At 41.2% G+C, this 27,961-nt stretch overlaps 1 protein-coding gene across 9 annotated transcripts in view; it reads left to right on the plus strand.

Annotated features, from left to right (window-relative positions):
- The window catches only part of LOC145539476 (VPS10 domain-containing receptor SorCS1), a 580,892-nt gene that overhangs the window by 458,815 nt on the left and 94,116 nt on the right, over positions 1–27,961 (plus strand). For 8 of the 9 annotated variants that reach the window (XM_081573556.1, XM_081573559.1, XM_081573557.1 and 5 more), the window contains exons 10-17: positions 3,870–4,016; positions 11,549–11,651; positions 11,920–11,996; positions 14,199–14,290; positions 15,578–15,685; positions 17,160–17,277; positions 18,774–18,904; positions 21,525–21,638. In XM_081573556.1, the coding sequence (XP_081429682.1) occupies positions 3,870–4,016; positions 11,549–11,651; positions 11,920–11,996; positions 14,199–14,290; positions 15,578–15,685; positions 17,160–17,277; positions 18,774–18,904; positions 21,525–21,638 (890 nt within the window). The remainder of the gene's footprint in view (positions 1–3,869; positions 4,017–11,548; positions 11,652–11,919; positions 11,997–14,198; positions 14,291–15,577; positions 15,686–17,159; positions 17,278–18,773; positions 18,905–21,524; positions 21,639–27,961) is intronic. The other variant, XM_081573561.1, reaches the window with a different exon arrangement.

Consider the following 27,961-nt stretch of genomic DNA (forward strand, 5'->3'; position numbering starts at 1 on the left):
GACAGAGAAGAAGAGTTGGGGACAGTCAGGATTAAAAGAGAGGTTCTGGTTTCTGGTAAAGACTTACTTACCTGGGTCTTGAAGGGTGGGTAGGGAGAGATCAGCATTGGGATGCTGTCCCAGGGAGTGGGGGTAGCCGACGTGGTCAAACAAAGGAAGAGAAGAGAAGTAAAGTGGCACTTTGAGGCTGTCATCCTGAGGTCAGTGCTTTGCGTTGTCTTGAGGTTTGAACTCTGACACTTCATGTTGAAAAATCTCATCAACATGGTATTTTTGGCTTGTAGGATGTTAGAGAATAAGAAATAATTACTAATTAACTTTGAAACTTTTGGTATCATATCCCCCCATATGACAAAGAAATAAAAGTGGCTTCTCAACATACTCAGCATCTTTGTGCAGAATTGAGACAGGCAGAAGAGATAATAGCAGCTCTTCCCTGGAGGGAGGCAGACTGCCAGCAGTGGGATGTGCCATCACCATAGGTGTATCTTCCTGACCTCTGTGACTATGTGAAGGCATGCTTCCAGTGGGAATACCAGCCCAGCCTCCACCTCGCAACCTGCCCCATCATCCCACCACAGCCCACCCCAGTGCACAAATGGGCTCATGGTATGGATGCAGAGGGAGTTGTCTGGAAACAGAAATATGTCCCCTCATCCTCAACAGAAACCTAGACCTTAAACACACACACACATATTAATATATATATACATACATGTACACACATATACACACACACATACACACATATTCCACATTTTGGGTACTAATACTGCTCCCTTGGTATCCAGAGTCCACAGTAAGAGGGTAGAAGTTCTAGAAACATAATGAGACCTCATAACAGGCATGCACTGAGACAGGCAGGTGAGGTCTTCAGGCTCAGGGAAAAGGAACCATGAGTGGCACAAAAACCTAAAAGCAAGCAAGGGTGACCATCTTTGCAGACCAAGCCAAAGAAGCCTAAATAAATAAAATAAAAATACACTCCAAATGGGATTTTCCTGGATTAAGTGCCTTGGCCACCAGAGGAAAGTAAGCAGACCTTCTTCAGCTCTATCCTTTATTGTGATACATTCCCTTGGCTTTGCTAAGTTTTTACTCCTCAAGATAAACCTGAAGGCCAGCTTGCCAGAGATGAATTACAAAGCTCTAGAGGCATTTGATAAAGCAAGACGATCGGGGGCCAATAAAGTCATCTGCTTCTGCAAATCAAATGCACCAGCTTCCAAACACGCGTAGCCCTGCTCTGGCACCTGGGCCAAAAGAGGAATGGGGCGGGAAATGGACGGGGTGGGAAATGGCAAGGGAACTATTGGAATAGATAATGTTTTTTTCTTTCTCTGTGTCCTATAAACTTCTAGAGTGTTGCATTGTCCATGTTTAGTACTGCTGTGGAGGGAAGACAGGTACAACTGTGGGAAAATTCTGATTTATGAAATCAAAGCTTTAAAGAATTGGCAGTATAGTGTCATTTAAATATGTTAACAGCCTCTCCAATATATGCAAGACCAATATGGGCTTCCCTGGTGGGTAATCCTTATGGAGCAGATGTAGTGAATAAACAAACGTTATTTGCAATTAACATACCATTGTTAAGAGGTAGAGTATTCCTGGAAATTTACGTCTTCCACATTAGTGGAGGATCCACAGTGTGTAAAAAAGTGTTCTGGCTACTGTGACAGGCCCCAAATAAAGCTTGTTTTCCTAAGTAGCTCAAAGTATTCCCCTCAGCAACTCATTTATACCATTTATTTGCTTAACAAACTTGTTGTTGCAAAAGAGTACAAAGTTGGCTAAACTCTAAATTATCCCAGATGCCAAAACAGCAGGTATGAACTAATGAGGTTTGACTGTGTCAAAAGCAAAGGCAAAACGTGCGTGTTCTATTGATTGAAGCCCAACCTCTGAATTGACAAAGTCAGAGCTGTATTTGCTGAAAGAATGTTGGAAGTCTAACAGATTTGGGTGTGAACCCCAAGTCTTTGTTACCCTCAGTAATTAGATTTCATTTATGCCTCAGTTTCCTCATCTCTAGAATCAGGATGATAGGTGCTATGCAGGCTTATAGCGAATATTGGAGGTTTTACCTAAAAAGGACTGGGTTTAGTATTTTGTACATGGCAAGGACTGATACCATGGTTTCATCCTTCTGCTTAAATTTTTCATATTATAATATAAAGGACCTGAGTTAAGTTAAATGGGTTCAGATATGCTTCCTAGTTTATTTACTTACTCTCTGTGCTCCAGAAAGCCACTTAATCTAAGTTTCTATTCCCTCATTGTGAGGAGTAAATGAGATGACCTTTGCAGACTGTTGGAATGCACCTGTCAACACATTTCAGACCCTTTTCTCACTACCAAGTTTTCCTGGATTGTCATAATTTCAAGTAGAGTCAGTTATCGGAGAAGGCAATGGCAACCCACTCCAATACTCTTGCCTGGAGAATCCCACAGACAGAGGAGCCTGGTAGGCTGCAGTCCATGGGGTCGTGAAGAGTCGGACACGACTGAGTGACTTCACTTTCACTTTTCACTTTCATGCATTGGAGAAGGAAATGGCAACCCACTCCAGTGTTCTTGCCTGGAGAATCCCTGAGACGGGGAGCCTGGTGGGCTGCCGTCTATGGGGTCGCACAGAGTCGGACACAACTGAAGCGACTTAGCAGCAGCAGAGTCAATTATGTGTAAATATGTTTAATTCTAAAACACATGAAAAATATGACACACAATTAATGATTTGTTCCTGCACAGTTTTGGCAACTTCTTTATCATTACCTCTTTCCTAAGACTTAAGAGAGAGGGAAGGCAATCATATTTGCAGAGCCAAATAATTAATAAGAGCTGTTTATGGTAGGATTAATAGTATTACAGAAATTGAGGAGGAATTGTTTGACAGTTTAGGAAAACCACTATTTGTTCATGTTTAAAAGCTGTTCTCTTTTGCTTAATGTATTTTGGTAGTTTAATAGATCTTTTACAGAAAAAAAAGTGATAATCATTGGATCCAGAGTTTTCACTGACCTCTTTTAATTGCCCAAGGCTGTAGATAGTACAGTGATTTTGTCATTAAGGGCAGGGGCTGTGAAGCCACAGCGCTCTGGGTTAAAATCCTTGGTCTACCACTTACCATCTATATGACATTAGATGTTGTGATCCTGAGCAACTCACTTTACCTGAATGAGCCTCAGTTTCCTCATTTGTGAAATAGAGTAAGTGATATTTACCCAAAAGGACTGTTGCAATAATTAAATGAGATAAAGTATTTAAGACTATGAGTGCTTGCCTAAAATAAAGTAAAAGTAGTTGCTGTTAAGTCGCTAAGTCTTGTCCGACTCTTGGCGATCCCATGGACTATAGCACGCCAGGCTCCTCTGTCCTCCAGTATCTCCTGGAGTTTGCTCAAATTCAAGTCCATTGAGTTGGTGATGCTTTCTAACCATCTTATCCTTTGCCGTCTGCTTCTCCTTTTGCCTTCAATCTTTCCAAGCATTAGGGTCTTTTCTGGTGAGCCAGTGCTTCATATCAGGTGGCCAAAGTATTATACTCCCTATTTGCTTATCATTTGCTAAGCATAGAGCCAGCAGCATCAGAGTTTATCTCTAGGCAGCTGTAAGCTACTGTCAACCTACCTTAGAGGAGATAAGAAGACTGTCAAACTTGCATTGGGCCCCCCCTACCATAGGGGGCATGGGGCTCTTGCATTGTCTCCCACAGCCCAGGGAGTCGTAATAAGCACAGCCCTTACTCTCTTTCCTTCAAGACAAGTGCTCCCAGTTGAATTTGATAGTCTGTTTGTTTTTTTTTTTAAGTAAAATAATTATACTTCTTCCCAAATTGATGTATTTTTCAGCCGTGTCAATTTTTCCCAGGTAGCAGGGATAAAGGGAATGTTCTTGGCTAACAAGAAGATTGACAACCAAGTGAAGACTTTCATCACATACAACAAAGGCAGAGACTGGCGTTTGCTGCAGGCTCCAGACACAGACCTAAGGGGGGACCCTGTGCACTGCTTACTGGTGAGTCTTCGTATGGGGGTGAAATGCCCCACATAGTGAGGGCTGGAGATGGAGGTCAATAAGCAGATGCACATGGTCCCGGGGCTTCTTGCTCAACTGATGAACAGGAGCGGATGGGGAAGGGTGTGAAGGCGGTTGTAGAAACTCCCAGCTTTGCCACTTGTGATGGACCAAAGCTATAAGAATACACAAGTAAGTTTCTTGCTTATTTCCAAGGATGTTCAGTTGCTGTCCAGTTTCTGATGAGGACCACATATTGTAGTTTAAAGGAGAGTATGATAGTTTCCGTTTGTAGGGGGAAAAGATACCCTTACTTTCCCATGAATAACCTGTTAAGAATCTAATGACACATACATTCAGCTGTAAAGTTGATGGACTGAATGCAGAATTGTGTAAGTGTATTTTCCAGTGGACATGCTTATTCATATTTTCAGAGAAATGTATGCCTCAAACAAAGGTAAGGACCACTGATTTAAATCCTTAATCAGTACTCTTTATAATACGTTCCATTCATTTATGCCATTATATAAAGCTGGTATTGATAAACTATGGTCTGTGGGGCAAATCTAGCCCACTGCTTGTTTTTTAAATAAAATTTTATTGGAACATAGTCATGATTATCCACCTATATATTGTCTATGGGTGCTTTTGCTCTACAGTGGCTGAACTGAGTAGCCATGGCAGAAACTGTGTGGTCCATCAATGAGATATTTATTATCTGACCCTTAAAAACAATTTTTTGGCCCCTACTTTGAAATATGGCATTTAAAAACTTGTCTAACATTAGGGTAGTAAGTAGGTCAGATCAAATTATTTTTGTATTTGATTATGGTGCCCAAGAGAGGGATCACAAATGTGTCTTGCCTTCAAGGAGTTTTCTGTCTACTTGAGAGAGAATAGATTAGTGAGTGATTGATTATAAGGTCACATCCTAGTTTTCTTAGTATTTATGATACCTGCCCTGTACTTGACACATGAATTTGATACTGAGTGAATGAAGGCGGGGAGGCAGGGGTTAATTGTAAAATAACATATCATTAAATGCTAATTTCTAGAAAACAAATCCAAAGTTTCATTTAAATTCATAAAAGGGAGAGAGCAGTCTGTAAAGCTAGAGGAGAGACCTCTTGGTTTTAGTAAGAAGGGCTTGATATATACCAATTATTCACACCCACCAAACAATCCCAGCTTTATTTAATGTTATGCGCACTGAGCATGCTTCCTTCTGTCCCATGAAATCTGAGCGGTCACTTTGCAGGTTCGTCTTCTACAGCTGTAGGCGGGTCACCCTCCCAAGCCATAGCTTGACCTTATTAGCTGCAGAGGATATCACAGTTGTCATCATGTATCAGGGAAAAGAGTCTGAAATTCAGCCTCCAACTCAGCTTCTATCCTTATTACTGGCAACTTACAGGGGGAAAAAGCCAGTTGTTACTCAGTATACAAATCTGGTTACAGAGTAAGTGAATGTAACAGTTATGTACTGAATCCCTACTCTATGCAAGGCATATAACATTTTTTTTTTAATTTATTTTTAATTGATTGATGATTGGTTTACAATATTGGTTTGATTCCTGTCACACATCAACATGAATTAACCATAGGTGTACATTATGTCCCCTCCCTCTTGAATTTCCCTCACACCTCCCGCCCATTCCCACCCCTCTAGGTTATTACAGAGCACCAGTTTGAGTTCCCTGCGTCATACAGCAGATTCCCATTGGCTAGCTATAAGGCAAATAGCATTTTAAAAACATGCCCACCTTCCTCATTCAGATGTAGCCAAAGATGCAGGAGATGTACAAGTGCCTTAATGCTGTCTTCCATCCCATCATGCATGTTGATGACTGAATTCCCATGAGAAAGAGTCAACTGTATCACCTAAAGAGGCTTTCCTGGGTGCTCTGGCATCATAAATGGACCATTAGAAATGCCTCTTACACAAAGCACTTAGACATCCCTTGCTCCTCCCCCAGCCCAGAGTTAGAAGTCTAACTGCAGTGCCTCTGAATTATAAATGCCATATCAGCTTACATCCCCATCTCCACTGGGACCATCCTAATACAAGCATCATCATTCCTCCCTTCCCCTACAGTGACAGCTGCTCCTCCTGTCTCTACCTGGCAACTTCATCTCACCATAGCAGCCAATGCAACCTTTTTTTGTTTTCCCTTAAATCTAACTTCATTGAGTTGAAATATGCATACATAAAAGCATTTTAAGAGTTTAGTGATAACTCTTGACAAATGTATAGACCCATGTAACGGTTACCACAGTCAAGATACAACATTTTAATCACTCTAAAACATTGCTCTGTGCCTCTTCACAGTCAGTACCCACACCCTTGGCCCTAGACAACCTCTGATTTGCTTTCTTTCATGAGAGATTAGATTGTTCTTTTCTAAAATTTTACATAAAGGTGTCAACTTGAACTTTAAAAATCCAGACCATGTCCCTCCTTTACTTAACCATCTAATGACTTTCCAATTCAGATGGAATGAAATTCAGATACTTGACTGTTGCCTGCAAGATTCCACATGGTCTGGCCCCTGTCCATTTCTCCTGCCTGGTCTCCAGACTCTCTCTTTCCTTATACATTGGCCATGGCGAGGGAGGAGATCACGCCTTTCCATACCATTAGCTCACCGTACTCTTTTATGGTTTAGGCTCTGTATCTGCCATTATAGTGTATCTCTTAAAATGTCCTTCTTCTAGTATGACTTTTGCTTGGCATTCAGATCCTTGTTTGAGAACCTTCATCTCAGGAGCTTCCTTGAGCATCCTCTGAAATTGCACTTGGTCCAGTGTTTTTTCATTCAGGATCTTTCTCACTCTGAAATCAGCACGTGCATCTGTTGACTTGCTAGTCTATCTCCTCCCCCCGCTCACTGTGAGCTCCACAAGCATAGGGACCATGGCACTCTTTCTAGTCACCCCAAAGAGTTAGCTCAAGAGCCATACTTGACACATGGTGGGTGCTTAATACTTGTGTTGTGGAGGGTGTTATCTTTATTTCAGGCAGACATACCATGGACAGATGTTTGAGTTTCGTATGTGGACTTTAGTAGAAGCCTTTCCTTGCCATTGACAGTCACACTGAAAAAAATTTGTTATAATAGCCACCTTCTGAAGTTCATGTGCACCAGTTGACCCCACAGTTAACAGAATCACTAGGCTCATTAAGACTGAGGAAAAATCAATGAAGGAGATATAGATATATGGTACCCAAGAGTCTTTTGGCCTTCCTCCCTCTTTAATCCTATTATTTAATGTAGTTTAAATCTGAGCTTTAGAAAACAGGCAGTAGAGTGAGGAGAAGAAAACGAAAAAAGGAAGAAGAAACCAAAAGAAAAAAAAATTACACAACTCTGCCAAGGCACAGAGTAAGAAAGAAGATATTTGAGCATCAGGAGACCTAGACTGTTAAAAACTTCCTTAGGTTTGGGAGCTGGTAGCAAAGAGGAGATAAAAAGAGATTTTAGATTGTGAATACTTGGAAAGTGACAGTGTCACTGGAAACACAGCCTAGTGATTAGAAAAGAGATTTTTTTTTTTCCCCCAGCAGGGTTGTTGCAAATGTGGAACAAGTTCAGAATTGCAGCCCCAAATGGAATGTTCCTGGTAAAATATATTATATAGAAATAAGACATCCAGGGTAATCTGGGCTATGTTTTTAGGACTTTTAGACTGATTGCCTGGAGGGCTCAGCTGGGATTTCTTTCCCCTGAGGACCACATTGTACAATTAGATGGGGTGTTACAGGTCATGGTCCACCTGACTACAGAACCTCAGGATTGGGCTCCCTAGAGGCAAGATGTGAGCTGAGCCTGTGACAAATCCTTGGGCCCCAAGGGACAGCCTAGTGTTTCATGGAGAGAAACCATGCCTTCTTGATGGATTCAGTTGGCAGCTTCCTACTGGAGCTAAGCAGCAGCTGCCTCAGGAGACTTGACCCTGCTTCCTGCTCCTCTGAACTGGTTGTAACGTTCCATATTCTGCTGTATCTGAGCAGTGCTGAATGCCCTACACCCAGCCAGCTGGCTGGGGACCACCCTCTTCTTTGCCACTGACTCCTTACAAAATCTTCAATGGACCCCATACCCCAACTGAAGATCAGAAACTGTACAAGTGTGTGTGTAGGATGTCTTGTGTGTGTAGGATGTTTTGTGTGTGTAAGATGTCTTGGATCATTTAACCCTTCTCTGTTGGTCACCCACAGTGCCAGGAAGACAGCAGTTCATTCGTAGATCAATTGACTTCAACAGGCATTCACTGAACACTTGCAGTGGCCAAAGGATTTTGTTGGTTAAAATAAGAAATACAAGAATAATGCCAAAGGAAGGTAATTGGGGTCTAGAGGTCCGCGGTATACTGCAGCAGCACATGAACTCCCTGGATTTGAATGCAAACCTTTGTGTGTGCTTCCTTTGTGTACTTTTCTTGGGAAAGAGTCCTCAGTTTGCATCAGAATTTCAAAATCTGTACTTGACCCCAGAAAGATTGAAGACTAAGAATTTAGTTGCTCCTGGTATTGACCAGCTGGTGATACTCCATACCCTAGGCCTATGTGTGAGTCAGAACCACAGGCAGCTTCCAAACACATGTGTTGGTCCCTCCATTATTGTAGGTCAGCTCCTAGATCATGGTAATTTCAGTGTACAGTTTTGCAGATTTTTAATATGAGAAGTGAAGGGAAATAGATAAAGGTCTTTGGGATAAGCTGTGTTTTAACTCATACTAAATTAGAGATAACTCATGCTGCAGTCCGTGGGGTTGCAAATTGTTGGACATGACTGAGCCACTGAACTGAACTGGAAAGATACTCAGTATATGTTCCCTAATGGGAGAAAAGAAGGCTGGAAGACAGAAATGGATAAAGTGCCCCTTGCCTGGGCAAAATGTGCCTAAGAACTGGAATGCCTTGTCTCATGTTTTCCAGGAGTTTGCAGTGGTTTGAGAGACATTGTAACAACCTCTCTATCAATCTTTGGTGACCTTACTTTAATAAATATCCCAAACTGTACAAGTGTAAAAGTTTAAGTTTAAAAAGTGAAGATGAATCACTTAACATCATTTTTCTGCAATGTGGACTATGTAACTTTCTTGAAAAAAAATGGAAGAAAGGGAAAAAAACCATAGAATATTTTCCTTGTACCAGTTGGGGGCAATCCAGTACTACAAATGTGCGAGTGAGGGGAAAAAAATACATGAAAAAGATCGTTTGTAATGTTGCTGCTACTGCACGAACCGGTGTCCTTTCTTCCCAAATTAATTTTTCTCAGGCCTCCGAAAGCCATAGCAACAGAGCAGTGCTGAAATGACCAGTTGAAAATGCTCTCTTTCTTATATAATGGCAAGTGTCCTCTCATAAATAATTCTTGGGTCAGCTGGCAAGTTAGCTTCACAGTCTTCTGGACTGTGGGGTGATGAAGCATGTGACCAGTGGCTGACTTAAAATTGCCACCTGGGTGCTCCCTTGGCCAGGGCTATCCTGCTCTGTTGGTACAAAAGGCCATCTGCTAAGCCCCTGTGTCTCAGTATAGTAGTAATCACTTCTTTAAATGCCATGGAGATTCTCACATTACTCTGATGATGTGGTTTATAACAATACCTAAGCCCATGTACTTCTGGCATTATTCTGAGTAGAACAGTAAAGTAAGGTCTTTCATGCCCTAACTTGAAAGCATTGCCTGATATTTCAAGTGTTTATTGATTGTCTTTTTTAGATTCTATGTGAGATTTTACAGAAGATGTAAAGTAGTACTTGATGTTTTTTCTTTATTTGTCGAGTGTATCTCTTAGGGCAATAAAACTCTGCATACTCAATGACATGATCCAGGATTGTGTGTGGTAAAATAAGCTGTGGTAAACCAGAGAAAGCAAGATCTGATAGGTTGCAGTTGTCAGGAACATATTCATGGACACACGGTTCGACACCTCTGGTTATCCTGTCTCAGCATCTGCCTGAGTGTTGGTCAACACTGCCCTGGGGCCTCTGTAGCATGCAATACCCTCACTAATCTTCCTCTTGGACAAAAGGCAGCCAAGTTTTGGGGTCTGACTGTATCTTCTTATAGGGGTGGACTTCTTTACCCTTATGGAACATTGCAGAGTAAGAATTCCATTTTTGAAAGTTGTACATGAAATTTTCATGCAAAGCCAACCATTTATTATGGTAATCATTCCTTGCGAGTTTACTCCCTGTGTTGGCAGTGATGGAAAGACCCTACTGTGATCCGTTGTGTCATTTCACCAGTGTTTTGGCTGCTTTTACTTCTGAGTTTCATTTTTGGTTTGTCATTTACTCTATCCCATCTAAATGTAATCACTGAATCTCTGTCACTCTCCGAATATCTGCTGGCTGAGACTTACAGCGCAGAATGAAAGTAATAACAGAGGTACATTGGTGATTTCAAGTCGATAAGATTAGAAAATAATCTTCCTGAGAGATGAAAAGCGACGTGGATTCAGTCACAAACTTGTCGTTGTTGATGATTCAGTACAAGAACGATTTTAAATGAAATTTGTGTGAGATTTATTATCCTGTTTTGTTTTTTTTTTTGAAAACTGTTGATGTCTTCATCTGAAAACTTGATTGAGTTTTGTATGCACAATCAAGTCCCTTAAATTTTTGTTTAAATTGTTATCACTTGTGTGTTTCATCTACAAGAACTTTTATGTTGAATTATGCTGGATCTGATAATATCCTTACACAAACACTAAGTCAGTTGTCTGGTGGATGTAAGGACAGTTCCACATGTCATACAGCTTCTTCTACAGAACTGAGACCAAGGCTTCATGTGACTAAGAGATGCCACATGACTTCTTCAGAGCCCCTCCAGCCTGGCTGCGCTTTCTGTCCAATCTCAAACCCCATTTCTCCTCACTGGTCTTACCCCACTACCTGTTGTATTACAGCTCCACTCTTCTGCTCCTTTTCTTTGTAACTGATATTACTCAGACCTGAAATGTCCTTTATCCCTCTGAGCATCTCATTTGCAATTCAATTCTACCCACCTTTGCCTCAGATGCCATTTTCTCCTTGAAATTTCCCCTCAACTGAAGTTAAATGTAGGCTCCTATCCCCTAGAATTTCATATTTTGTCTGTACTTATCTCATGGCTGTTAAAATATATTCTCTTTATGGTAATCAATAGAAAGAGCTTAAATTGTATACTCCTTAGTGGCAGAGACCAAACTTTAGTCAATGTTAAGTCTTTCATAAAACTACACCATGTTTTTTAAAGGTAAAGTATTAAAAGGTTTGTTGAATGGCCAAATGGCAGTTATGTCAGTAGACTAGATTTGAAATGAAAGTGCTCTCTCCTTCAGCAGTTTGGCAGCTGTCTTATAATTAATGGGCACCAGATATCTGTGAAATGAAATACAGGGGGATGGATGGGTTCATGGATGGGTGGATGGGTGGATGGATGGATGGGATGGTTGAATGAATGGATAGGAACTCGGAATCTGAGCTTTAAACAACCATTTAGATGGTGTGCGTTCATGATCCTCATTTCTCCTCTTCTCAGCCCTATTGCTCCCTACACCTTCACCTTAAGGTCTCTGAGAATCCCTACACGTCAGGGATCATCGCCAGCCGAGACACAGCCCCCAGCATCATAGTGGCTTCAGGTAAGCAGCTTGCCTAGTCTGCTCACTGCTGTAAACTGTATTTATTTTAAGAAACCAGGTAGCTGTGCTTGGAACTTAATGAGCAAGCTAAAAATATTTTTGAAAGGCACCTAAGCCACTGACCCTGAAGCAAGTATGCTGAAAACCCCTGCTCAGATAGAGTGTTTGCAGTCTAAATCCACCTCGGGCAGTGCACACTGCCAGCATAGCCCGTCATTAGCTTTTGCAGAAAGTTCTCTTCACTAATGGTGATGTGCTCTCTCTCCAGGTAATATAGGTTCTGAGTTGTCAGACAGTGACATCAGCATGTTTGTCTCTTCAGACGCGGGAAACACTTGGAGGCAGGTAAGAAAGTATCCTGGTTAAGTTACTAGCATTTAAATGTATTAAAAATTGTCCAGATTGTTTCAGTTCTTGGAACTTATTCAGTCACACATAAATCCTAAAGCTTCTCAATGCGTTTATTCCCTTTTTTGTTTTGTGCATGGCTTACAAAAGTTCTGAGTTCAGCAAATATTTATGAAATTTGATTTCTTTGCTTGATAAATGAGCCTTTGCATGCATGCTCAGTCACTTTCATCATGTCCGACTCTGTGCAGCTCTATGGACTGTAGTCCGCCAGGCTCCTCTGTCCATGGGATTCTCCAGGCAAGAATACTAGAGTGGGTTGCCATGCCCTTCTCCAGGGGATCTTCCCGACCCAGGGATCAAACCTGGGCCTCCTGCATTGTAGGAGGATTCTTTACCATCTGGGCCACCAGGAAAGTCCTAAAAAAAATGGCACTTTATCACAACCTATATGTAAGAAAGTTTATAAGTAACAATGAAACCAAATTAGATATGACTGAATTTTCCCCTTAAAAGAAAGCTGGAATTCTAGAGGGTTTATTATGTAGGGAACATAAAGCCTGGAAGGGAGATTATCTATCTAATGCTGGGTTGCCTCTGTAAATTCCTCTTGCCTTGAAGTCAGAATAGAGGAGAATGCAGTGATACAGAGAAAACCATTACCCAGGTGGCACTCTGAGATGTTTAAAGCTCATGTGCAGAAGACAGAGTAATAACCATCAGGGCGCATATGTTAGGGAAAGTAGAAATGGAATCACTTTCAACCAGTGTGTTTAGCTTAAATGCTTCCTCTTTCTTCTGAATGAAAATTAGATACTCCTAGCTTATAAAACAGGCGCTTAATGAGGTTTAGCAGTCCTAACAAAATAGGTGCCTAATGCATGGTTGTTACACTTCAATAAATATGTTTTAATAAGCCACTGACATTTAATTATCATACAATAACTAGACCATAAACTGAAATCTAATGCACAGGTAATCACAGAGCAGTGAGAACACTGCACTTTAAGTTTTAGACAGAGATGTCCATGTTACGGTCTAGTTACCATCTCCTAGCTTCATAGATCTGCACCACGAGTCACATGTTTTGAGAAGAGTGGGGCAGGAAAGAAACTTGCTTAAGAAATGCCAGGGGTTTTGAGCTTGGAGATATATGTGCTCAGTCACTCGGTCGTGGCCAACTCTTTGCAATCCCATGGACTGTAGCCCTCCAGGCTCCTCTGTCCATGGAATTTGCCAGACAAGAATGCTCGAGTGGGCTGCCATTTCCTCCTCCATGGATATATATAGGAACACACATTATTAAGCTTCCTATGGACAATAGTTAGAGAGCCAGGGTCACATTTTTTTCCTTCCAGCGTTCCAAACAAGGCAATAAGTCTCTCCTATAGCCCTGGGGTATATCCTGAATGTAAGAAGTAGACAGAGGGGAAACAATTATGTCTATAGTGTAATCACAGACAAGGCTATACTAACAGAGTGACTGAGAAAACAGTATGCATCTTGTATGGAGAGGACTTAGAAATTGTCTCCAGCCAGTCTTCATTTGACCTCAGATTCCTCTCTCCACATACAGAGAGAGATCCAATGACAATGTACCCAGAGGTACGATTTCATTTTGATCAGAATTACTCTATGACTGGCTAGAGAATCCGTGAGTTGGACAGGAACATCTGTCCCCTGTAACACTTGGGAACTTCGAAGTAATTGCGTGTAGAAAGGACACGGTCATTCACCCAGCCCTGGCATCATCCATTATCGTCTACCTGGTCCTAGGCAAGTCACCACTTCTTTCTAAACCTTAGTTTTCTCATCTGTGAAAATGAGAGTATTGGAATAGAATGTCTCCAAGGTTTCTCTGATCTAAAGATGTGACCCAATGTAACAGTTGCACAAATGTCAACATAATCATAAATGGAACCCAACAGAGCTCACCACAAAATGACAGGAATAGAAATATGAATACACAACTCTTAGTTATTATTTAAATTTCTCTTGTGGAGCACCTAAAATCATTTTATGGAACTCCAGTGGTACATGTCACCCAGCTGGGGAAGCATTGTTCCAAACTGTGTCTCCCCACAGATTTGGGGGAACCCAGTTCTATCATGGAGAGATTATTTTTCCTCAAATGAAGACTAATTCTCTGAACCCTGGGTGTGTGTGTGTGGGGCTGTGTGTGTGCTTTTCCTCTTCCAGATCTTTGAAGAAGAGCACAGTGTTTTGTATCTGGATCAAGGTGGAGTCCTGGTTGCTATGAAGCACACATCTCTCCCAATTCGACATCTCTGGTAAAGGCACCTGTTGCCCCTAAATCCTGTACCCAGGACTGGTTCCACACAGCTGAGACCAGTCTAAGTCAGGCTGACAGACTGTAACTGTGCTTGTAGTAAATTGCCATGGTCTGCTGGAATATAACTTATACCTTTGCTTTATTACAAGAAGAAAGAAGAAAGGAGAGAGAAAGAGAGAGAGAGGGAGGGAGAAAGAAAGGGGGCTTGCTTCTGCCCTTTAGAGAGGAATTATACATGGTTTTGGAATGTGACAGCTCCTCTCTCCCCCATCAGTACCTCCAGCACCTCACTCTTTCAGTACAGTCATGGGTAGAACGGTTGTCAAGGATAATCTCTGAATAGCTTAATTTCTCACAGCCACCTATCCCAAATATTGTCTCCTGAAGTTTAATATTTGCATTCACTCTGTTCATTCTGCACAGAGATCAGCAGTACGTGTCACTTCTGCTCTCATCTCATTTGGCCTCATTTTTGCGGGTAGGAGAGAGTGGTTTTCTGAAACGCTCCCTGTAGGTCTTCTACAGATGAACATGCAAGGCCTAACTTCCAGAGGGGTTTTCAATAGATTTCCTTTATCTGTGTTTTTGAAAATGGCTCTCTCCACAGGCGAACTCGTTCAAAGTCAAAGGCTTGATTTTCCCCCCAGTGTTGGTTACTTTGGTGGACCAAAGGGAAAGCTGCAGAAATAAGAGAACCAGAGGCTTAGCCTGAGGGAAAGCATCCCAGAGAAAGGCAGAGGAAAGGAAATATCCTATATGACCATCAGAGTTGCAGAGTCCTCATTTACTTTCAAGAGCCTGTTCTTCTGCACCCATTCACTCAGTGGGTCAACCAGGATTTGTAACAGTGTACGAAGGATACCACTAAGGGTTTGATCACATGGAAGTGGCTGGTTCAAGTCCACGGCAGTGGTCTCAGAAGGTGACTGTTCTCAGAACCTCCTGCAAGGCTTGCTGCTAGATGACAGCAAGGTTTTAGAGAGAGTCACATTGAGATCTAAGACCTAATAAGATATCCAAATTTAAAAAATTCTATCAGCGACTTATCATTCCCATTTCATACAGTTCTCCACTGATTGATGTTATAATACATCTGGGTCCCAAATCACTTGGCTAGCTGTATATTCACCTTCTGATGTAATTAAGAACACTTATTCATATCAAAGGCTCACTTTGACAATGCCCCAGGTACTTCTAAAATATATTCTGTCCTGGTTGGTAGTATCCTTTCTTTGAAAGGGTTTTCTTTTGAGATCTGATGACTGTTATTTTTTTCTGTCATCAGGTTGAGTTTTGATGAAGGGAGATCTTGGAGCAAATACAGTTTCACATCTATTCCCCTTTTTGTGGATGGGGTTCTGGGTGAACCTGGGGAAGAGACTCTCATCATGACGTAAGTGGAAAACCGTGTTGTCTTCTAGTCTTAATAGAAATCCAGAAACGTATGGTTTTTAGCTGAGCCTGTTTGCCTTGCTGCTGTCAGTTTTAAAGTTGCTAGCAAAGGCAGTGCATCTGACTTCACGATTCCCAGCAAAGAAGAAAGAACAATGCAGGCACTCATTTTCTTGGCTCTTTGCTAGCTATTAGGAGACCTGTACTGTGGGCTGGCAGCAAAATGATACAGCTTGTTTCTTCCTATACTGAATGAGCTTAGGGAAATTAGACTGTTTTTTTTTCAATAGAAGATAAAGCTATCAATTGAAAACTTTAATAATAATGCGCTTGATATACAGAAAATCACAGGCATATAAGAATGATTTCACTTTAAGACAGAACACAGAGCTTGATCACAACCCCACAAAGGATGTTATTTTTCCCTGGCTCTTTACCTAACCCAGTTGTGAGGCATATTAGGGGAACCACGAGAACAGTCTGTTCTTGTGAAATTGCATTTGCGCTCATTCTTGTCTGGAAAGTGATGATCATTAATTTGTGAAAGACTTGATTAATGGCTTGCCTGCCTGTGGGTTTCAAAACATGAGCTTTGAATTTGAAATATGAAACTCTGATTTTTCCTTCTCCTGGAAAATCAGGAGTGGAAAACAGAGAGGGAAAATTTTAAAGCAGTTGATCCTGTCGACAGTGAAAATTTTTAAATCAAAGTCAATAGTTGGTACATTTTCTGATTTTTTTTCTCCTTGCTTCTTTTTTTTAACAATAGAAAAGAGCAACAAAAATTAATATGCCTAACAGTTACACTTTTGCCCAGTGGGTTGGCAATGGATTCTATAATTTGTCTTTATTCAGTTTTTATATTTACAAAACACAGATGAAAAAAGCTGACTGTAAAGGCTGCCTTGTAGCTTTTATTCACATTGACAATAGGTGATTCAAATACTTCATTAAGTAGCTGAGCTTCTCTGAGTCGGAAGAGTTGAAAGTAGTTATAACTCTTCAGCCTTGTTGCCTACTTCTCCTTGGGACTGGTGGGAAGATAAAATAGTACAGAAACCACAGGAACCAGGTAGATTAGCAAGAGAACCTGGGAGTATAATCTTGGACTGCATAAAAGGCAGGATTTGTGATTGTTTTCTCATTTTTATTTTTTCTTTCTGGTCAACAGTTCTTGTTGTACAATATATAGCAGCAGGCTTTTAGTCTAACACCCCTGGGTTCTAACTCTACCATCTCTTGGTGATTTGTCTTTGGTTTTTGCATGTTAAAACTTTTTGAGCCTCAGGTTACCCACAGGTAAAGTGGAGTCAATAATAGCAACCCTCCTCAGAAATGTGTTTTGGGGAGCAAATAATACGACCTATATAAGATGCTTAGCATTGTGCTAACCTCGTAGTAAATATTCAGCAAATGCTAACTGTGGTTGTAACTGTCAGCATTGCTATTATTGTGAGTATTTGTATCATCTGCAGAGTGTTTGGACACTTCAGTCACCGCTCTGAATGGCAGCTGGTCAAAGTGGACTACAAGTCCATTTTCGATAGACGTTGTGCTGAGGAGGACTACAGACCCTGGCAGCTGCACAGCCAGGTAGGGGGACAAGTGACCTGAGTGGGACACATGGAGAGTACTGGGGGAAAGATAGTCATTCAAATGTAGGAATCAGGGTTCTCTGGGCAAAAATGTCCATCTGGTGGTTTCTTATATGTTCTGTGTGCCATGGCAGTGAACAAACTCAACATTTATAGCTGTTAGGAAGGAATTCATGTTTTTATTGTACTAGGATATAATGAGATAAAATTCAAATGTGCTTGGCTTAGACTTAACGACTCAAAACACCAACTCAGCACAGAGATCCAAACATAATCTATCTGAGCATGTCATCTGGTTGCAGGGTGTGGGGGCAGGGGTGAGGAAAGGCTCTTCAGTTTTATCTAGCAATGCAAACAGAGGCATAAAATAGCAAAATTAGGCTGGGTGAGGGGTGCCAGTAAAATTCTTCCTCCCCACCACTGTGATTCCCTGGGATTAGACAGTGCTTTGTGCCTCCTACCAAGCTTCTTGTGTTATAAGGATGTGGAATTAGTAGGAAAATTTCCTTCATCCTGGCCCCTCTGCTACTCCGCTCATATTGTTGATAGAATTCTTGGATAAAAGCATATCTCTTTCGATTTCCCAAGGCAGAACTCATTCTGGCAGCCTCTCAAAGGACATAGCTGGGGCCCTTGCTTGCAAAGCCATCACTATATTGAGAGAGTGACACAACATATACTCCAAGCCTAGACTAAGTTGTATATTTATATGTCGATGTGTAGTGCAGCTAGTTAAAGTGAGTTTGCTCACGAAAGACAGTGTAGAGTAGCTTAGACAAAAGTCTGTCTGGTCCTTTGGACACACACACAGAGCTGGGTTTGACAATGGGAGCTACATCAGCTAGAATCACCCACTTTTCTTGGAGGCTCAGTAATGAAAGGACTGCTCATTCACATAGCTGATATTTTCCCCTTTGGAGTGCACACACATTGTAATATTCAAAACGTTTATTTATTTTGTGGAGAAACACTGAATTCAGTGCTATTGCTTATCTTGTAGAGGGATGTAAAATCAGTGCAATAAAGTTGTGTGGGCAGAGGCATAACAAACCGAGGCAAAATCGACCTTTATGTTTCTTAGCAATATTCTTCTTTCATATGCACATAAATGATCATGTGCCAATTTTTTATTACAGGAGAAGTCAACTTCATTACCATAGATTTGTTGGTGATACACTGTTACAGGCGGAGTCTTAGTGTTCCTTGTGTCCCTCATAACCTTCTACCCAACACCTTGCCAAGTAAGGATTTGCTGAAAACAGAGTTCAGGACGTTTTGACACTCTCTCAGTACTTCTTAGGATTAACTTTGTCGCCATGTTCTGTAATAGGACTCTAGACATTGAAAAGAAAATGCTGCCAGCACAAAGCAGACTGCCCACGTCCAGATTACCCTAAGTTTTGAGACCATCTCCCTGGACTGTCCTAGTGTGTGAACTTCCTAGGGAAGGTCATGCCTATGGGCCAACAGTGTGAGATTCTCGTCTCCTTACAGGGGGAAGCATGCATCATGGGAGCGAAGAGGATATATAAGAAGAGAAAATCCGAGCGGAAATGCATGCAGGGAAAATATGCAGGAGCCATGGAGTCTGAGCCCTGTGTCTGCACAGAGGCTGATTTTGACTGGTGAGCTTGTGCTGTTAGCCCGTGTAGTCATTGCCTATTTCAAACCCATGTGGGCCTTAACGAAAGTTTAGATTTGAATAGTGGCATGCATAGATACAAGTGACAAGCCTCATGTTTGTGTGAATTACCACGTGGGGACATCATGGCTTACTGGTTATGTGTGTGTGTGTGTATACAGAAAAAAACAGGGATTTCTTTAGGCTTAAGGAGGACTCAGGAGATAGCTGGTAATTATCTTCTCATATTTGACAGGTCTCAGGACAAAAAGAGAGGCCAGATCCACCCTGAGTCTCTTTAGACCACAACACTTAAACAATAAGTGGACATTTCAGGGAGTAAATGTATGTGTGCTCAAGATACAAATCTTTCTAGAATCTAGGGTTCTTTGTAGTGAAATTATGTTCATTTAGGGCAGTGCATTTTCTATACCTGGAGGTTTTCAATTAGTGGCTAGCTGACTATTGCTTATGAAAGCCATGGAATATTTTTCTGAATTCAGTGCAAGGATGGAGTCATTGGCATTGCCATCTGTGGCTTTATGAACCTAGCAGTAGGAGACCCTTCTCCTTTTACCAGTATTAACCTAATTTAAACTGGAAAAGGAATGCAACATTTAGACGTTAAATATTCTCAGAGTGCCACAACATGCTTTTTGGAGCTTTAGTTAAGCAGAAAACTAGCTTGTGGGGCCAATGATGTCCTTGCTTTGTTCTAGTTTTGACTGTCAGATGAGGTTGAAAGATAATTGAGGATGAGTAGGTGGTAACCAACCCTCTTGATCATGTCCATCCCATTTTCAGTCTCTTTTTTTTCCTCCTCTTTTTAAAAATATATTTATATGTTTTTGGTTTAGAGAAAGCAATTGCTAAATGTGTATGTCAGTATTAAATGATTGAACTTAACCAACATAAGAAACAAAGACATTTACTTAACAGTATTAGCTGGGTAGCAATCATCAGTCACATGTCTGATCATCAGAATATCAGTGATTGGGCTGAGATACTGTGTACATGCACATAACATAACTTAGAAAAAGGAAGCATCTCTCTTGGTAGACCTCTAGGAGCATTCTCTGAATAAATATCACTGGCCAGTCCTGGCACATTGGCTACCAGTACTCAGACCTATAACCCAAGGCCATTCCTGTCTTGTTGGTAGAGAAGGCAAGCCAAGAGGCAGTGCTGTCTCTCTCTGGGCTCAGCCAGAGGCAGACAGAGCTTCAGTTACACTGGGACTCACATGGAATTCTGTAGGGGCCTCCCCAGCCCTGATTCTCCTTTCAGTCAGTGCAACACTGTTACAGTGACAAAAATATTTCCTCTCTGTCCTACCTTTCAGGATTGACATCCTGAACTACATTCACAGGGAGAACTTGCACGGAATGTTTGTCATTCATCACGTGCATCTTTCTGAAACCTGGCTGCTTCTTTATTCACTCTATTCAAGGAGGATCCATACGGGGAGTTAACCTTTTGTCTTATAGCTTTGACTTTGGCCTTCCCAAACAGTGATTTTTTGGCAAAGGTGGTTGTCCCTGAATGTTCTCTCTCAGTTTGGCTCTCCCCCCGGACATCTCTCTGCTAGATGACCTTGCCCGTTATTTGTAATTTCCTAAAATGAACACAGGATGTCCTGTAGGCAGAGTCCCGGAAGTCCTTCTACCCATGCTGTGTTGCACCAGAATCAAACCCAGCTGGTATGGGCAGAATTCTGAGAACCAACTGCCTGGTGACTGGCCCCTGAGCAAGCCTCGTTCTTCTTTCCCAGCCTTGTGTGCCAATATCTCAGCTCCATCACACAGATGGGCCAGTTCATACCTGTGCTTGCCATCGCTGCCTCCAGTTTGTCTGTGCATGAGGAGGTTTGATGTGTTGCCACTCTCTGCACCCAGCTTCATCTTTCAGAAGCCACAAAAGTCAACTCAGAGGCTCCTGGAGGCAAGAATGCAAGGAGGCTGAGAGAAAACTCTTTGTTTTCAAACTAGAGAAAATTTAAAGCAATTAGTGGCATTAACTGAACAGGACAGAGTTTTCCTCTAGGGGGAATGCTCGCAACACTCCTGAAGTACATTGCCTTTCCTGCTGTGACTTTGAAGCAGATGGCTGTGCACAGAGAGACCTGGCTCAGCTCCCCTTGGTAGATCCAGATGTCTTGGAAGAGCACCTCAAAGACAACACTAGTAATGAGGATTATGCCACATGTGGATGCCGTAGGTTCTTCAATGCAGTTGACATGGAGGACTGGGCTTCCACCATTATAGCTTTCTCAGAGCCCAACCACAATCACTATTGTGTCTTCCCCTGATGAGAACAACATCTATGCTCCTGGCTGAAAGGTGTTTAATGGAAATTACTGGGCACTGAGGTTTCATCTCTATACATGCGTCTCTGTGGGCTCCAAGTTAGCATTTCTCAAAATGGATTCTGTAGAATGTTTTCTTGGGCAATTGATAGATATTCTGTGGAAAGAAAGATTCCATTTTTGGAAAGGCATTGATTCAGTGAATGCCTGTTTCTTTGACTGATTGACCAGGGTGGAAGTTGGCTGTGGACTGACTTAAATTGTTCTCAGTAACATTGCCACCTACTGAAAGGTTTCTCTCATTTTTTTTCCCCAACAGTGACTATGGTTATGAACGACACAGCAATGGTCAGTGCCTGCCAGCCTTTTGGTTCAATCCATCCTCTCTGTCGAAGGACTGCAGCTTGGGGCAGAGTTACCTCAATAGTACTGGGTGAGTGCCTGAAGCATTGGCCTGAGGAGGTCATCTGCTGCTGCTTTTCAGCATGCGATAAACTTACAGAATCACTTCTGATCAAAGACTAGGTCTGTTTCATTATAGCACCAGTTTATTCACTTTCGTTCATTTTAATCAACACAAATTTGCATTAATAGAGCAAATTTCATCTGAGAATAAGATTCCAGTTGCAAATAAAGAAACAAAATGGGTTACTTGAATGAAGATAGCAACGATGATAATATACAGATTGCTTCATTTTTTGATTCCTTATTTCACAACTGTTTAATCACATGAGGCTACCTTTTACCTTGCAGCATCCCTGTGTGGAAGGTCAAACAAATATTTCCCATGTGCATTTCCTGCTTTATAGATGTGGAAACTAGAGGCAGAAAAGCAGCTCATTGACTTTTCATGAGTATGCTGGTATTAGCAGGAATGTGTTCTATTTTCTGTCTATCCAGTCTTGACATATTGAAGACATGCATTCTGATCTTTATAAATCTGTAATCAGATTTGAAAATTTTGTGTTGAATGATATGTGCTGTGGGGTTTATCCAATATTATTTAAGAAATACCATAAAAAGGAAAACCATGTGGTGACTTTCCCAAAATTGTAACTGATATTTATAGACTTAGGAAACTACTGTGTGGAACTTATTTGGAATCTAATTCAAACAATCCATCAAAAGACATTTTTGAACCATTTGGGAAACTAAATATGGTCTGGTGACTAGTGATGTATTCATCAGGATTTTCCAAAGATATGCTTTTCTATCTCCAATTGGAGATATATATGTGTACATAAAGAGATTTGTTAAAAGGACGGGAAACACCCAGCTATGGAGGTGGGCAAGTTCAAATCCTGATATCTATAGGGAGAGTTGACAAGCTGGAGACCCAGGAGGTTAGATGGTTTGTTTCTAGGCACAATGTGAGCACTGATGGTGAACCAGGGAAGCTAATAGTATAGTTCCCGTCTGAAGACCAGCAAGGTCAAAACCGATGTTTCCATCTAAGTGTGAAGGCAAGAAGGAAGCCATTGTTCAGTTTGAAGGCAGTCAGGCAAGACAGATTTTCTCTTATTTAGAAGAGAGTTAGTTTTTTTAGGCCTTCAACTGTTTGAATGAGGCCAACCCACATAAGAGAGGGCAATCTGCTTTACTTAATCTACTGATTCAAACATTAATCTAATTCAAAAACATCCTCAGAGAAGCATCAGAATAATGTTTGCCCAAAAACCTGGCCACTCTGAGGCCCATACAAGTTGACACATAGAATTGACCCTCACAGATAATATTAGGTTATGTCTAAATCCAAATTTTATATTATAATGTGCTAAGTCACTTCAGCGATGTCTGACACTTTGCAACCCCATGTACTGTAGCCCACCAGGCTTCTCTGTCCATGGGATTCTCTAGGCAAGAATACTGGAGTTGGTCACCATGCCCTTCTCCTGGAGATCTTCCTGACCCAAGGATCGATCCTGCATCTCTTAGGTCTCCCGCATTGGCAGGCGGGTTCTTTATCACTAATGGCACCTGGGAAGTCCCATTTATATTATATTAACTAAATGTATTATACATTTATGTATGATAATGATATTTTGGTTAGGTCAAAAAAAGAAAACTATCTTTTAGAGATACTTAATGTGTGACATTTATCTTAAAATGTTAGAAAAGGGATGTGTGCTGTGCTTAGTCACTCAGTCATGTCCGAATCTTTGCAGCCCCATGGACTGTAGCTCACCAGGCTCCTCTGTCCATGGGGATTCTCCAGGCAAGAATATTGAGTGGGTTGCCATGCCCTCCTCCAAGGGATCTTTCTAACCCAGGGATCAAACCCAGGTCTCCCACCTTGCAGGCACGTTCTTTACCATCTGAACCACCAGGGAAGCCCAAGAATACTGGAGTGGGTAGCCTATCCCTTCTCCAGGGGAACTTCCTGACCCAGGAATTGAACCAGGATCTCCTGCATTGCAGGTGGATTCTTTACCAACTAAGCTACCAGGGAAGCCTAGAAAAGGAATACATATTAATAAATTTTGAAGGTAACTTAATGAACGTGTGGCTATTTATTATACTGTTTTCTCTCATTTGTGCATATTTGAAAATTCTGATATTAAAAAGTTAAAGAGAGAGGGATGGAGGAAGGAAGAGAAAAAAGGGGGAGAGAGGAAGGGCTGGAAGGAGAGGGAGAGAGAGGGAGGGGAAGCAGGCACTCACCAGTAGGCCAGCACTGCTTGACAGGTGCCTTTCTCATTTCTCATGAGAGCTGCCATCCAGAGGAGAGGACATTCATGTTCTTGTTTATGTACTTTTGTATTTGACATGTTTACTTTTTTTTTTAATTTAAAAAAAATCACCAAAATAATATATATTACTCTCAGAATAGTATATACTACTCAGTGGATATTACCTGAGAGCATCTCACCCTAAGGGATTTTTGTTGAGTTATCACATCTGCTGTTTTCATCCATTCCATTCAAACTTTTTTTCCAAAGGAGAGAAAAAAAAAACATAGACATGCACATCAAATATTCTTATCTCTGATTGAATAAATAAATAAACTATGATTTAATTGCACTGTAATACAAAATTTGAGAAAAATGAAAGTAACATTTTTACAGTAAAGGGTCAGTGAGGTCTTGAGCATCTAGTACCATGTGAAAAATTTAAAAAGGCTGCTGAAATCACTCAACTTAATGGTGAAGAAATGCCAGAGAAAGAAGTTGTATCTCTTGCATGTACAAACATGTTTAGACATTGTAAAGAGCACTGGGAGCCCCTGAAGCTGATTTCAGAATTGATTTTTTTTTTCACTGAGTTAGTCAAGGGAGTTATGCTGTTCTCTCTTTGGTATTAATGAAAGGAGGCTGAAGTACAGAGGGGTCTAAATTTTACCAAATGCTACTGAAACCACTGTAATAAGGCAGAAAAAGAAGGTCTGTGAACCCTTACTTTTCACTTTATTAAGAATGTATATGTATTTTCATTTTATAATTATATACATGTATCAATATTTACATGCATGCTTAGACACACGTATTTTTAGATACTCCTAAACAGATTTCACCATTCCTTTGGTGAACTCAGTATGTGAAACCCAAATAAATCCTAACCCATATAAAATAAAACATCAGAGATGAGTAATTTATATATTCTATTCAATGGAAGTTTTCATCTATGCCCTATAAGATAAAATTTTCAGTTATAAATGGTTCAGCAGTAGGTTTGCTGTTGTTTAGTCACTCAGTCATGTCTGACTCTTTGTGACCCCATGGACTGCCGCACGCCAAGCTTCCCTGTCCTTCACCATCTCCTAGAGTTTGCTCAAACTCTTGTCCATTGAGTCGGCGATGCCATCCAACCATCTCATCCTCTGTCGTCCCCTTCTCCTCCTGCCGTCTGTCTTTCCCAGCATCAGGGTCTTTTCCAATGAGTCAGTTCATTGCATCAGGTGGTCAAAGTATTGGAACTTCAGCTTCAGCATCAGTCCTTCCAATGAATATTCAGGATTGATTTCTTTTAGGATTGACTGATTTGATCTCCTTGTAGTCCAAGGGACTCTCCAAGAGTCTTCTTCAACACCACGGTTCAAAAGCATCAATTCTTCAGTGCTCAGCTTTCTTTATGGTCCAGCTCTCACATCCATACATGACTACTTGAAAAACCATAGCTTTGACAAAGCAGTAGGTATCCAGGTATATAAATGCTTGTCAATGCAGTTATGTTTATTAGTCACACAATCACAACATTACTTCCTAGTGCTCCCTCTCTACTCTCAGAGGGTTGTTCCTGTCAGTGGCTATTACCTGAGAGCATCTCACCCTGAGGGATTTTTGTTGAGTTATCACATCTGCTGGCTTCATCCATTCCATTCAAACATATTGCAGAAAATCATCAGCATTAGTGAGCTAGTTTGTGTAAAGGGGACATATGATAAATACCAGCCAACAGCAAGTAGGATAAATGCCCTGCTCTTGAAAGTAAGGGACTCACAGGTGGAAGAGTAACCACCCTCATAGTACCCTGTGGCCTAAGGTTGGGAGGAAGGGTATCAATCATAACCTCACAGATTGACATATTTTCTATACATCTGCATCAGGAATAGGAAGACCATTAGCTGGGATAGGGTCCTGAAGTCATCCTCAAAGAAGGCTCCATACCATCAAATTTCCATTTGCAGGGTCTGTAGCCAACTCCAGAGTGAGTACGAGGTAATGTGTGGATGAAATTGAAAAAGAACTTTATGCCTTTCTTTTTTTTAATTTTATTTTGTATTGGGATATAGCTGATTAACAATGTTGTGATAATTTCAGGTGAACCACAAAAGGACTTAGCCATATATATATATATACGTGTGTGTGTGTGTATCCAGTCTCCCCCAAACTCCCCTCCCATTCAGGCTCCCACACAGCATTGAGCAGAGTTCTCTGTGCTATATAGTAGGTCCTTGTAGGTTATCCATTTTATATATAGTGGTATGAACATGTTCACCCCAAATTCCCTAACTATCCCTCTGCCCCCTCCTTCCCCCCTACACAGCAACCATAAATTTCTTCTCTAAGTCTGTGAGTCTCTCTTTGTCATGTAATTAATTTCCTTTGTATCATTTCCTTTCAGTTTCCACATATAAGGGATGTCATATGCTATTTCTCCTCCTCTGCCTTACTTCACTAAGTATGAAAATCTCTAGGTCTGTCCATGTTGCTGCAAATCTTTTTGACCGTCTTAATGCCACTCCAGCCTCTGACCTCGGATGTCACCTGGCTATATGTTGATTTGGTAGCATTTTATAAGTACAGATTCAATAAGGTGGTAGCCACTACAGTGCTGCAATCAAACATTTACCTTTTCATTTAGAGATGTTTAATTACAAAAAGTATATACATATGTTTTCTGTGTTTAAAAAGCCAATTTAGATTATCATCCCAATCCTGGCCCCCTTTCCTACACAGCTGTGATCTGTTTGATATGCATGTTTCTAAACACTTTCTTTTGCATTTGTCAGTGAATAATTAAGTGGAAAGATACACAAAACTAATTTGGTTGTTTTTATATGTAGTTTCCTACTAGATGTATTATTCTTTTATGTGCCTTTTTCGTTCAAAAATGCATCTTAGACATCTTTTGATGTCAGAGTTTATGAGGCTTCTTTCCATCTAATTTCTTTTTACCCCTTAGGATTCAGGCACCAGGAGTTATGTAGTAATCCCTTTCATGGACGGTTTGATCATTTCCTATTTTCTGCCACTAGAAACAATGCTACAGTTAGCTTTCTCATACTATAATACATGTTATTAAAACCCTGCAACAATAATTTGAGTCTCTTTTGGCAGCTGAAGGTCTTTCTGCTAGCTGCTAAAGCAAATTCCATCCAGTCAGCTGATTCCTTCTTAGACCTGAGTATCTAGGCTTTGCCAAATATCTCCCCCATAAAAGTGGAAACACCAACTTCCTGCCCACACACTGCCTGTGAATCCCACGCATTAGATATTCAGTTATATTAACTTCCATCCTCCTTTAAAATACAAATGCCAGTGGATTCTGTAAGGGAACACTAGGAGGAAGGGTAAGCAGGATTCCCAAATTAAGAAGGTGTGAGGCAGGTTACTGCAGGCAAAGGAACAAGAGATGAACCAGGTGAAAGGGCCAGGCTGGTAGTTTTTTCAAGGACAAGCTGTAATGTCAGATTAGTATCCAGGCATTGGGGGAGATATTGGGCAAAGCCTCAAGTCTCTAGAATTAAGGAGCCATAGTGCCCCTAAGTCTCTCCAGTGCCCATTTTAACCCATCCATGGGCATCTCTGGTTGTCAGCACAGAATCTGTAGTATTAACTTCAGGCTGAGATGAAGTGCCGAGAAGTCACAGAGTTGGCTTGAGAGTCCTTGCCTCCAATAGATTTCGCTTGTCATGTGCCTGACTTGCCTCACCCAGTCCTCACAGCAGGGCACATGCTGCAGCCATGCAATCACACTTGGGTTGAACAGGTCTGCAAAACAGCCATCCCTTGTCAATAAAGCTTAACAAGCAGATCTGCCAGTAGCACCTTTCTGCAAGTTTACTGGAAGGCACGCAGGCAAACTTTCCTTTTATTTTTGTTAAGACCTCACTTTGTAAATGGTTCTGGTTGCTCTCATCATCAGCTTATTATGCTGTGTAGACAGCTCTGTTCTCAGGTTCACTTCTGTCACCATGGTGGAAACATCCTAGCATCAGTTGTTATTATGCCCAATAGAAATGCTCCTTTGAGGAGATGCCAAAATTGTTATCAGTTTCCCTGTGTAGAAATGAATGGGTGTGCAGTTTCCTTTCAG

This window comes from Giraffa tippelskirchi, chromosome 2, assembly GCF_054371585.1.
Source record: "Giraffa tippelskirchi isolate mGirTip1 chromosome 2, T2T-mGirTip1v1.2.pri, whole genome shotgun sequence".
Classification (NCBI taxonomy): Eukaryota; Metazoa; Chordata; class Mammalia; order Artiodactyla; family Giraffidae; genus Giraffa; species Giraffa tippelskirchi.